The 13,675-nt window shown below is 34.1% G+C and overlaps 1 protein-coding gene across 1 annotated transcript; it reads right to left on the reverse strand.

Annotated features, from left to right (window-relative positions):
* Nucleotides 1-761: 761 nt before the first annotated feature.
* On the reverse strand, nucleotides 762-8,323 carry LOC132064375 (solute carrier family 40 member 3, chloroplastic). Its single transcript, XM_059457328.1, has 13 exons — nucleotides 8,003-8,323; nucleotides 6,510-6,705; nucleotides 6,342-6,405; nucleotides 5,621-5,745; nucleotides 5,329-5,418; nucleotides 5,069-5,245; nucleotides 4,898-4,972; nucleotides 4,573-4,674; nucleotides 4,378-4,486; nucleotides 4,153-4,299; nucleotides 1,761-1,867; nucleotides 1,549-1,662; nucleotides 762-1,239 (listed from the first exon to the last, which is right to left on the reverse strand). Exons 1-13 carry the CDS (start codon nucleotides 8,137-8,139, stop codon nucleotides 946-948), a joined length of 1,737 nt encoding a protein of 578 aa, XP_059313311.1. The 5' UTR covers nucleotides 8,140-8,323; the 3' UTR covers nucleotides 762-945.
* Between the last annotated feature and the right edge of the window lie 5,352 nt (nucleotides 8,324-13,675).

Raw genomic sequence — 13,675 nt, forward strand, 5'->3', positions numbered from 1 at the left:
ATGTCCTTACTGGAACATTGATACTGACACTCTTGTAGCAAAAGAACAATAAAATCATCTTAGTTTACTTACAAATTTGCTACAAGAAACATAATGCACATGAAGTTAGCAGAAAAAGAACTGCAGCTACATGTTCAATGTTCATCTTTAATGCTGTGCATACAGCATAAATGACAAACAATGACATAAGAGCAGATGTAATAGGAATTGACATGTGAGGGGAAAAAAAGGTACCTACTTTAGATAAATCACCATTTCACATATTTGCTTGAATATATGTACAGCAGTTTTAACATGTTGGGCATAATTATTTTTCAATTCTCACCTGGATGGCCAGGTAATAACTAATACTGTCTCGAGTTACCGGATATGTATTTTTACATAGTGTTACAAAGGAGTCATTTCTGATCATGACATGCATTTCACTATACAATAGCAAGAAATCATACAAATTGGGTAACTCTTTCTCTTTTTTTTTTTTTTTTTTTTTTTTAACAAACAAATTGGGTAACTCAAGCCTCAGGAGAAGCATAATTTTTTTTGGCATCAGTGAACATGTTAATATTAGCAGTCATGCAGTCACTGCACATGAGTAAAATCGAGAGTTATACAAGGATGTCATGTCCACAAAGCAGAAGAAAATTTTTGGCCTTATGGATAGCGGGAGGGGGTAAGAATTTCAGCAGCGTAAAATAATCCCATTATAGAGATTAAAGATTCTACCTCACAAATGCCCAAACTTAACAAACCCTTACAGAAACTTGACAGATCCTACTTCAAATGAGTACTCAACTTTTCTATAAAATCTGCATTGACGTTAGTGGAAACAATAACTAATTTACAAAGGCATACTGGATGCATTTCAATTGCGAAGTACAACTTTCAATGTGATGACTAATACCATGCTACAGAATAACATACAACTAATTATATACTTTTGGCATTTCATAAATCAGGGCTAAAAGAGAAAAGAGTCCTTTGAGTATCTGTCGGATTTTCCAACCATCTACAGTATAGACCTGCTGCCCCAACTACTGATACAAGGGAAAGTGTCGCTAGAAATCCAAAATGTGAGACATCATTTACAATTATCGCAACTCCTAACATTATTGATTCTGCTAAACTTGCAACAGAAACCTCCGTTGTTCCGATAAGATTGGCCTTAGATGCAGGAATTCCAGTTTGTAGAATCTGTTGCCCGATGACATCATAGGACATGTGTCCCAGCCTTGACAATACCTGTGAAAGGGTCAACATAAGCCTTCTTGAAAATTGTCCAATTTCAGATCATTTCTACTATTACTAAACAATATGAGTACCAGATCGTCCCAATTCAAAAGAAATGACAATATCAGATATCTTTAAGTTACTAAGTAACATAAGTAGCAGACCATTCCAATGAAACTAGATGAATATGAAATTCTCATGAAGCAATATGTTGAAAGATAAAGCACTCTCGAATATACCTTTTTAAATGCAAATTAAAAGACACATGGTTCGCCACAAAATTCTCATTTAAAGCAATAAAGGTAACAGCAGTGAACTTACAACTAAAGCCAAGAAAAAATAAACAGGAGTCTGCTGAGAAAGAGATCCACTCCAATAAACTGCAACAGCCGTAGTCAGAAGCGAAGCCTGGAATAATAGGCCAGCCGCTCCAGCCTGGTATTGAAATTCATTAGAGTTAGGCCCAGACTGTGAATGATAAGAGGATATTACTTCTGACAAGAACAAGATAAAATGTAAGAAGCAGAACCAACCCTTAAGATGCCAAGGTGCTTGACCATCTTTGCAGACACAAATGTCGCTGCAACGCCTATAAAAGCACATAATCCGCTGAAGCCCCCAATAATAGATGGATTTAAACCTGAAATCATTAAGAGTGGTGAAACATTTGAGATTAAAGTGGTCACTAGTTTCAGTTTCAGGCTTTTTTAAGCATTGAGGTTCTCCTCCAACAATTAAGTACAGAACTACAGAAAGCATATAGGTCATACAGGACTTATGCAGTATAAACCATTGCAAGTTAATGTAAGTTACAAAGAATGGCCAATTTAGTTGCAAAAGATTTAAGATGGAGTGGATTGTTTACAGGATATGCGCCAGTCAGAGTTGCAAAAACATTATTAATAAGCCAGCAAACTGTTTGGATTTAAAAGCTGTTAACACATAATTTACACCTAAAAGACCACCGCACTCTTTGAAGCACTCACAATTTCACAAGAAAAATATCCCAAAAGAAACAACTGAGAGGTGATATGTGTGTGTAAGTAAACTAAGTGAAAACACCGGCCCATTGAGTGAAACTGCACAAGGCACCACATAGAGAAACAGTCTCCTACACTTGCCAACACCAAAACATTCCCAGGGTGTGTGCAGGTCAAATGATTAGACATGGATTTCTAAGTCAATAGCAATCAATACGGATTTTAGAAATCAATAATTAATTATTTCCTTCTTGTAATGGATATTTTTTTTTTTTACAATGATGGTGTCTGGACCATCTTACATGCACCTCAGCTATTCCAATGAGTACCTGCTACCTCTAACCAACATAGGTATGGAATAACTTTATCCACCAAGTCTTAGGCAACCTAGCATCTTCATCTCTGCTGAAACTTGAACCTTACTCTTGGTTTTTGTCCCACTTCATTGACCGATAGGCCCCACTTCTGGGTGCTCTTGTAATGGATCATTTTCTAGGAAAATCCATTCTGAGGATAAGGGAAACCCTTTATGAATTTATAATATGTACTAGTTTATTGTTAAGTGATAAGAGTTGTGTTAAGAGTCCCACAACAGTGTGGCATGGGATCATTTGTCTCCTTATATGGTCTTGGACAATCCTCACCTCATGAGCTAACTTTTTGGAGAAGTCCAAGATCCATTTCTTCAGCAATTCTTTAATGTCCTAAAAGAGAGTATTAAAGGTCTTGAAATACTCGACCTACTGTCTTAAGCTTTCGAGTTGGATCCTCATATCAAGACCAAGCTTTGTGTACCTGTTCTCACACTCATAACTTTGCAATGAGGTACACGTGTCAACCCCAAAATCAGTTACACATAGGGTGTTATTTGCATTAAAGTCCACATCTCAACTCATCAAGATACTCGTGTGATATTACACATTGGGTAGGTAAGGGAATCCAAAGTGATTTTGTAAAGATCTTCTGTGTTGTCTTAAGATTTTGAGTCGATGCTCACATTCTTTCACAAGATGTTAAAAGTACATTCCTGCAAGAGAACTAGTGAGAACTAAAGATGGGAACGATCTCACATTATAAAGAAGAGTTTTGGCTACTTGTAATAGAATATTTTATGGCATTTAGAAGGATTTTTTGACAAAATCATCATAGAACTCATTTGTCAAAAAGGTAAAAACAAAAAATAAAGACATTATAACAATCAACAGCTAAACCTTTTTAAAGGTTTCTGGTCACAAAGACTTACTCTAAAGTCAACGAAGGTAAACATGTCTTTTCTTTCTAAGGAAATCCCTTCTATGTGGCACATTTCAGTACTTTGAAAGTGCCAGCATGACAAATATGAGTATTTATGCTGAAGTAATTGTAATTTCTTTCAAGACCTCAAGGGTTGTGAAAGTAGCTACCTTTGCTTTAAACATTCTCAATCTAACAAACCAGGATCATAATAAAATACCAGATGAATACGTTAGATTGATGAAGTAAAAATCAACTCAAACAAACCAAAGCATTGATCATTTGATCCAGGTCAAACTTCTTTAATTTCTGATAGGTCATGGTCCAAATCATACCAAATCCAGAAAGCCTACCCCTAATGTTCTAAAATTTGTATGAGCTAAATTGCTTCATGAAGTGGTAAGTAAGTTGCAGCACACTGCAAGAATCAGATAGATTATCATACATCTTACTTATCCAAAACAAAGAAAATGTATTGTCATGCATCTCAAATCAGTTTTTATTACACCGCTCAACCAAAACCCGCCATGTGAAAATGCTCAGAGCCACCAGAACATCATCATAGCCAACACAACCGTGCTTAGAGACAAGAAAGCCATCATGATAGCCATTGTTGGTGTATTAAGTGTAGCTATGTCGTCAAAATCCAGTTAGTGACTGCAGCCAGAAATCTAAAGGTGAAAATATCACGAGTCCAGAAAGCAGACATTACCTTGCTGCGTTAAGAATGCTGTCATTAAACCACCAGGTGCAAGAACAACATTGAAGTATAAAAGCACATAGGCTATGCTTGCTGGAAGAACAGGTTGTCTAACATATTCAAACCATCCATGCTTTATAGCTTCCAGACCCACTCCCACTGAAAACAAACAACGGGCTTAGTATAAAAGTAAAATCTATTTCCACCTTCAACGAAACTGAACTCAAGAGAAGATACCTATATTTTCTGATTTTAGTGAAGACCGGGAGGAAAAACTGAAACAAGTTTCCACAGCACGGTCAAGAACCCCAGCGGAAAGCTTGTTGGTTAGCCATGTCAGAGATACCTAGTAAAAGCATGATCAAATCAAATGCTACGCAGTGCTTTAAACTTCAAATCATAGAATGAAATAGAACCAGGACTAAGATTTACCACGATAGGAAGTGCACCCATCATCAAACCAGCAGCAATTTTTAAGCATACCACTGGTTCATATTTAGATAGAAGAATGCCAAATAATGCTGCTCCAACAATCTACAGTAATCCCCCAAAAAGGAGAATTATAAGATAAATAATAAAATAATTTTTTAAACTTAAATGATAAGCACTACAAAATTCAAGAAAAGTATTTATCATAAACTAAACTAAACAGAAACAAAATATCAATACTTTTGAATATATTTGTTAAGATCATTGGTATCCGTTATGCAGCAAAAGATTGGGGTGTGGGGGAGCTGCCACTTGATGTGTCTGTTACCTCGCATAAGAGGTCAATACGGCTTAGAACGGCATTTGCTTGAGCAAGAGCAACTGGGCGATTGGTTCCAGCTAACTGCATAAACAAGACTCTGAATTAGAAAGTTCCTCAAGCACAGTAAGGAGTCAAAAGTGAGACATAGGGGACAAAACAAAGTTCAATCAGCAATACCAAAACAACCCAATCACGCTCCACTGCAACCCCCAATGCCAACCCAGATAGCCTCTCAACAGCTCCCACAAGAACAAGCACAATAAACCAAGGACGGAAAAGTAAAGATGATGCAGAGGTTGGATGAAGAGTATGACCATGTATAATCATTCCAACAGACACCAACTGGGCAGCTGTCTGACAGAAGAGACGTATTAGAGAACTTTCAGGAATTTTTTTTGCACACACCTCTCCTTAGTGACACACACGGAAAAGGATACCTGGACTATAGATAGACAATTATATGCAGGAACCCTAGGAAAATGATCCATAAGTTTGCCAACCAGAGGACCTCCACCAATTACAGCAAGCTGTACAATTAAAGCGGGATGTAAGGCAAATATTTAAAAAAAAAAAAACAGGTAACTAAGTATTTTATTGATATAAACAACAAAACACTAAGATCGTGCTTGCAGCCTGCAGGTACATAATCTGGGACCTCCCGTACAAAAACAATAAGGCAAACAATTATCTTCTAGCCTTTTTTTATTTTGTAGCACTTATTAATAATACCTTAGCAACGAAACCCATCAGTGCTACAGGAAGAAGACTAGGATGAATCAACGCAATGGCAGCAGGCGAGGCAAAATTCCACAGTTGTTCCACCATATTCCCAGCCAGGCAACTAGCATACAAAGCTGTATGAATGCACTTGACATCAGAAATCTATAAAATGATGAATTACAGACATAATGCAACTAATGATTAACTGGTCATGTTTTCAAAGTTAAACTACTTAATAAACAAACTTTCCCTGACGTGCCAGGGGCAGGGGAGGGAGGGGGGTTCACCCTAACAGGCTTCCGTGAACCACCAATCACAGTATGGTGGCCTGAAGCCTAGTTAAATTAAAGTATCAAAGCATACAGAAGATAGCTTTTCATAGTCAACATTAGATATTCTGTTAATGAAGATAAAAGATTTGAGTTCTGAGGGAGCTCTCAAATCTTCAGCTTGTACAGTGGCATTGCTTTGTTTCTCCAAATAGTCCATATAACGTATCAAATCTGATAAAAAAGATATTATATATTTATGTCCAAACCTCATATTGTCCAAACTTCCAAAGGAACTCACTGGATTCTCAAAGTATTAGCATTTCACAGAAGTATCCTTTGGTAAATTCCAAACTAGGTCGAGGTTCAGCCTTTATCATCATTTTAGAATACAACAGAGAGCAACTGATGCACTTACAGACAAAAGTTGAGATTCTACCACTCAATTAAGGGGCACTAACCATATAACCCTGCTGGATGAGCAGGAGTTGCAGCAATAATATTCTGCTCTTCCTCTGATAAGACCTGTTCAACACAATAATAGACAAATCAAAAGCGCGGTAGTTAGAGTTAGATGGGAGCAGAGGTACTAGAAATGACGGAGCAGAATTATTCATAACAAATCCTACAGGCAATGTTGTCAAGAGAGTGTCCACAAATGTGCCCTTGGCTAGCAGATTTAGTGCTTCAGTTTCCAGAATATCAGATTTGAGATGAAGAACAGGTACTGAACAGCCACAATCGTCAGTTGCAACATCATCCCGAACCTCTTGATCAGTCGCAATGTCAGTATTTATGGAACATCTAGGGTTAAGACTTCCAACCCTGCATTGAAGGAAACGAAGTTAAATTGCAATGACAATCCATAACTCTTTTGGATAAAGATGACAATCAACTACTGTCACATCGCAATGCTATTTTCTGCAGTACTACATAAGCAGATTTGGAGTTAGTAAAACCAAGACAAAAACTGAACATCATTATTGTCATTACAGGCTACCTGCCAGTGAACATGCTATATTTATTCTAGTGATAATACTTTATCACTTGCCGAATAACACCAAAAGTTAAGACCACTGCTTGCTTCAATTCCGTCTAACATGTGCGCATGTGCATCAACAGTAAATTAATTGTGCTTCAACTGCAAGATATTTGGGGAACACATGCACCCACATATGTGCGATTGTACGTGTATATCTATTGTCTGCATGCATCTGTTCCCAATTATTTGTAGGACACACAAGAAAAACTATAACACACAAGTTAAGCCTTTTCCTTTGGGCCATCCAAATTCACACAAATAGGATCCGAAAGCAAGATATGTTTTCTGATTAGAAAAAAGAGAACAACTTATGGAAACAAAGATATCCTGTCCAATCCTGTAACTATGCATTATAGAGAAGCCAGTTACTGCTTCATCCCACAATAATGTCGAAAACATACTCCTGTCTTGAAATACAATTCATTTGCAATAAAGCCAAATGCACCAAACAGTTTTACAAGCTTTAACTTCATTCGTAATCCAATGATAAACAGGTCACTCATACTGCACCACACAACTCACTCATAGCGCCAATTGATCTTCATCATGACACAGTACCAAATGATAACAAGACTGAATGTCAATGAGACTTACTTTACATTTACCTAGAAGAGTTTGAACTGCTCCTACAGTTCTAGAAGGAACAACTTCACTAAATACCTCTAATTTCATTCATTATTGACGAGATTCGTATAAACATAGTAATGAATCTATTTTTAATTATTGGTAATGTATCTTCCCACACGAAGTTTGTGAATAAGTGATTGTCATAAACATAGAACTCATAATTCATTAGTATGAATGTCAACTAAGTATAAAAGTAAATTGCTCCCGGTTGTTCAATCATTTGATAACCAGAGTCATTCTTTGATAAATGTGTACTTGTAAGTTGTTATAGGTATTCTTGCTTCCACTACAAGACTGATAAAATGTTGTAACCACCCAATAGCAGAACCAACATGGCAATCTTTGTTTTAACTCTGGTAAGTTCATCCACTGCTTTTATGGTAGATCATAACGACAAATAACATATACATAAGTCTGTACAATCAGTATGAGATCATCATAAACATGTACTACCTTAGAGTGGTAAAGCTAGGAGTTAGCCGTCGACGAGAAGAGAAGCAAGGGCGTATTTTAAAGGAAGACGATGTCGTAATAGGAGCTTGACGGAGTGTAAGGAAGGCAGACCAAGGCTGAGCATTAACGACCACCATTGCTGCTTCACTACTTTGATGAAGCACTCGATTGATACTTGTCGGTGAATACTCATGCAGCCTTCAGATTTGGTAAATCTTAGGGTTTCCTTTTGGTCATTCGATATTGGACAATGAATTTGATGGATGGTTATCTGGTTGAATAATAAGGGAAAGAGGAGAGGCGGACAACTCAAATGGAGGATTGCCTTTTTGTTCGAAACAAATGGATTGATTGCCTTAACACCAGAATTTAGATGCTGACGTGTTTTATCTTTTTCTCCAATGCTGTGTCACTTGATGGAAACTGTTGGCTAGTATTTGTTCCTTAAGGAAATTGTGAAATTCGTCCCTTAACTATGCTTCAAGGTCTATTTTCCCCCCAAGGTTTACTTTTTCGATACACATAGGAGCGGAGAAGGCCAGAAGGGGAGTACAAATTTGGGGAGGAATGAAATCATCACTAATAATGTGTAGGTTTAAATAGTCTGAATGTTCCAAATGGTTACACGTTAAAGTGTATTTGTGTACGAGGATTCTAAACAATTCTATCGAGCCGAACAACAAAAAGAGAAAGATAGAATACCTTTCTTAGCTAGCCTAGCGTGCTATAAACCTACAGGGAACAAGAGCCAGATCGAAGACATTCCTTTCATTCTTTTATACCCCTCTCTTCTTAGTTGCTCCTCTTTCTAGGGATCTAATGGTCGTAGACCACCTTCTTGTGACTAATTGAGTGACAATTAACAGCTTTTGATTTAATTCAATCAATATTTTTTTTAAAAAATAGATGTAACAAGTCGTCAATACTATGGTTGACTTTAATTGAAACATTGAATTATCTCAATTAGTAAACTATTAAATAGAATCAAGCAACAATTAGCAAATTTAGATATAATTCAATCAATTTATACAAAATAGTAGATGTAACAAGTAATCAACACTATGATTGAATTTAATTGAAACATTGAATTATCTCAATTAGTAAACCATTAAATAGAATCAAGCAACAATTGTCGGCCACATCAGTTTTGTATCTTACACAAAATAAATTTTTCCGTCCAAACATTGTTCCATAGATTTTCATTGTTGATTCAATAATTAATAGAGTACACTTTTCTATCGAAAATTGACCCTCGAGCTTTTGCCACTCAGTTAAAACGTTCAGACATCACTTCAATTTAAGGACATGATTTGAAGTTCATGATATATGTGAGTTGTGATTATTGTCGCACATAAAAGAAGTGTTTATTTGATCTAAATAGATCTTAATAATTTGATTTTGATAAAGTATTAATATCATTGAGAGGTATTTTTGTGTGGAATAATTTTCATAATCACTCTATCCACTACAACCAGCCACTATGACTAACCACACCTATCATCACTGCACACCACCGTTAGCCATCACCACTGCCGTGAAAGACCAACCACCTCTGCCATCACAACAATCATTGGCAATTATTACTGTTGTCAACTACTATTGTCAGTCGCTGTCACACCTACCATCTCCATCATTGTAATTATCATTGACATCGCCGTTATCACCACTCAGTCAATCCCTATTGCCAACCAACTCCATCATCACCAACACCATCGTCAACCACCACACATTCTTCAGTCACCACCACGAATACCGGCAACTACTAACATCAGCTACCATCACCATCACCATTACCAACCGCCACCATCGTGTCAGTCACTACAACACTAAATACAATCATTTCTCTCTGTAACAAGTAAGTTTTTTCTTTTTTTTTTTTGAACCCATCTTTTATGTTATATTTTAATTCTCTATGCAATAGACAATGTAACTTTATAACAATACGTTCTTTTTGTAAAATTACCCCATATAACATCTATCTTTTTTTTTTTTTTTTGTAATATAATAATTAACCATCTTTATAAAAAAATAGAAGGGAAATGGTGGTTTAGTCCCTGTGTTAATAGTCAATTATGATTTTGGTCCTTGTGTTACTAGACTAAGCATATTTAACTTTTAATTCAATAGAGTGTGTAATTTTAGTCCTTATACCTAACTTGAAATTAACACCGTTGACTTTTAACTTTTTTTTCTTCTTAAACAATCTCTCCACACTTTATCAGAATCATAATAGACTAATAACACAAAGACTAAAATCATAATAGACCAATGATAAGTGTAGAGGTCTTGGCCAAATAATTATGATACTTTAATATACTATATTTATGACAGAATATTACGTATGAATACACATTTGTAATCTAAAAATATCACTATCTTCTATTTTTATTTATAATTTATAAATAATTTTTAAAATGAAAAACAAGTGTTATATCACCACTAAAAGATTAAAAATCTACGAAACAAGCTACCATTATAAATTTCTTCCATCAATTTTGAAATTATTTAATTTTCAAGTAGAGTTGAAATGTGTGCCTTAGAGCTTAAAATTTTATACATCCAGTACTGTATTAACTTTCTTTAATATATAGTTAGTGAAGTAAGCATATCTTTGAGATTAAAATTTAAAAAATTATGTTATTTTTATGACATTAAAAAAAAAAAATTATGCATCTTATTTTGCCTATAACAGCCAACTAGTATTTAAATGTCAAATATTGTTATAGGTGTATAACGGTAATTCTCTATAACAGCCAAAATTTTTTGGACCGAACGATGCTATTATAGATAGGTTTGACTGTACCTCAATCATCACAACTTTTAACATTCCAGTCAAGCCTCTCTAAAATGTGTAGGTTTAACTGCATGTTCCATGGTTATAATGAGGTGTATGTATATTGCCTTTGATGTTTATATTTCATTTAGTTGTTATAAGCAAAAATGTGTAAACAATTATTTTCTTTCGATTGAGGAAAAAATACATATATAAATTAAGTTGTTATTTAATTTTAATATTAATATTTTCATGTTTTATATGCAGGAAATACCATAATCTAATAAATAAACTCAAGAGATCAAAATGAAGAAGAAAGAAAGAGAAAAGGAAGCTTGCAAAGAGGAAACCATTTGTGCAAATTTTCTCTAGTGTGGGAGCCGTCAAATTGAAACAAAAACAAAATGGAAAAAGAACAGCTGGAAAAGGAAAAAAAAGAAAAAAAGAAAAAAAAAAGAGAGAGGCTACCATACTTTATAGCCTATTGCCATATACATGCAACTTTAAAGCAAGTGGGCTATAATTTAAAGGAGAATTTGTAGGTCATGAAACCAATTTTAAAACATGAAGTTGCAATTTGCCAACTTGGAGACAATCTGCAGTGAACACCAATTTAAAGTTAACGCAATTGCAAATTGCAAGTTACAAGCCACAAGTTGCTAAATCTAGAGATATATGACCTTGAAAAGACTCTATAAATAGAGATTGTTTTAGCTGCTGGGATACAAAAAAAACAAAAAAAAAAAAAATGGGGGAAAAGGAATTCAGACACCAATTCGGAGGAGAAGAGGCAAATATAATCCTTTCCATTCTTAGAAGCCTTCTTCTCCTACTATTTCTTTAATTATTCGGTGTTAAAAAGTATTCCAGTTCCTGCTTTTAATTAAATAGAGGAATTCTTCTTCTTGAATATTTCTTCTATTTTCTTATTTAATGGACAAAAATATTTTCATTATCGGTAATAACTCCATTATGGAGTAACTTTTCTTGTGTTGGGAAGTATAATAAATATTTCTATATAACGGTAGATATTATTCCTCATTTCACATGTTTGAAGAAGCTTTCTAATTAAACTTTTATCGGCTTTGAAAACAATGTTATTTTATTTATTAACGTCTATCTAATTTATACTACAAATTAACATTTTACTAATTAAGAATCGAGAGAGACGGAAAAAGTAACATAGTTAATTGTGGTATTGATAGATGTTAACATTTATTTAGTAACATCTATCTATTTTATGTTATAATTAATTTTACACTTATTTGTAATCGAGAGAGAGCGGATAGTGTAGTAATTCGTTATATGAGTAAGGTAAGCGAAGAACTGCCCGAATACGGTTCAAGCATATATTTACGTTCTTTAATATTACTATTTTGATAATTAATTTGTATAGCAAAAGTGCGATTAATTGTTCAACTTAAGTAATAATATATAAATGTAATCGCGAGAGGCATTTATACATTTTTGAAAATAGAAATGGAAGAATAAAAAAGAATTTACTTTATAATAGATATATCAAGTGAAGTCAAAGCAACACCTTTTATTATAATTTTGAAAACCAAAAAGGAATAATTTCTCTTTTTAATTATTAATTAGTTAATTCACCCCTCAACTCTTTTACGATTTTCTCAAATAGTAATTAAAACGAAATCGTACGTAGAATAGATAAACCAATCTCTGTTTAAATTACTATACTATTATTTGATAGAGTACGTGTTAAAATATATATACGCGGGACACTCGTCACATAAACGAAAACAATGTACTTATTACTTTTAAATTCTCAATTGATTTTCACATTTCATTAATTAAAAATTGAAAAGACTAATAAATTACTAATAAATCTATAACTAATTTAATAAAGAGTGTCTTAAATAATGAATAATGCTATATAAGTAAATGCTATTATAGAAAATTAAAAAATAACATGAAAAATCGGTTTTGAAGGAAATCAGGCCGTTATAGTGAAATGTATTACAACGAATGACAATTATACAGAGGTTTGACCGTATATTTTTTTAACGAGGGAGATTCAATTAAATATTCGCCACTATTATTTTTAGCAATAAAAGAGGTATAAAAAAACAAAAGGGAAAAAGAAATTGAGGGATAACTGAGAAGAGAAGGAAAAAGTGAATCCTAACGAGGACGATAAAAAGTAACAGCACCATTTTTAAATTTGCCCAAATGATCCGCGTTTTTGAAATTTGATTTTGTAATTAATTACAAATATTACATTAATTAAATAATTCCTTGAAAATTAAAAAAAAAACTAATAACTTACTTTTAATAAGAAGAATTTGACAGAAATATGTAAAATTGTCCCTTCTAAAATATTATTCCAGAATAAAAAATATAAATAATCGCTACAAAATTATTTTCTTTTATTTAAATTGTAACTAAGCATATTAAATCATTTGCTCCCGCTGTTTTCCTCAAATCTTATATAGGGCTGGGAAAAAAGAGAGAGAGTGAACAATTTTTTGCGCGGATTCTCTCTCTCTTAGGGTGGTCTTTAATTTTTACCCCTCAAATTTGTGGTCTTTAATTTTTATCCTTCGCCTAATACATCAAGGTTATGGGTTTGAACGCAAATTTCATAAAAAAAAAAAAAAAAAAGTCAGTCGGCGAATGAGGTTTGGATTCGTAAGACAAAATTTTGTCTTAAGGTAGAGTTTGAAACTACTGCCAAAGAAAAAACTGCATTTTTTTTTTTTTAAATTTTTAATTGAGCCAAAGTTCAAATCCGAAATTAAAAAATTTTTAGTGAAGGACAAAAATTAAATATCACCTATTTGAAGGACAAAATTAAAGACCATCCAGCGAATTGCCCGAGAATGAAACACATATTCCTGGACAATGGTCGTCGATATCTGTGTCACTAGTCAGTCGAGTAA

The sequence above is a fragment of the Lycium ferocissimum genome, chromosome 7 (genome assembly GCF_029784015.1).
Source record: "Lycium ferocissimum isolate CSIRO_LF1 chromosome 7, AGI_CSIRO_Lferr_CH_V1, whole genome shotgun sequence".
NCBI classification, from domain to species: Eukaryota; Viridiplantae; Streptophyta; class Magnoliopsida; order Solanales; family Solanaceae; genus Lycium; species Lycium ferocissimum.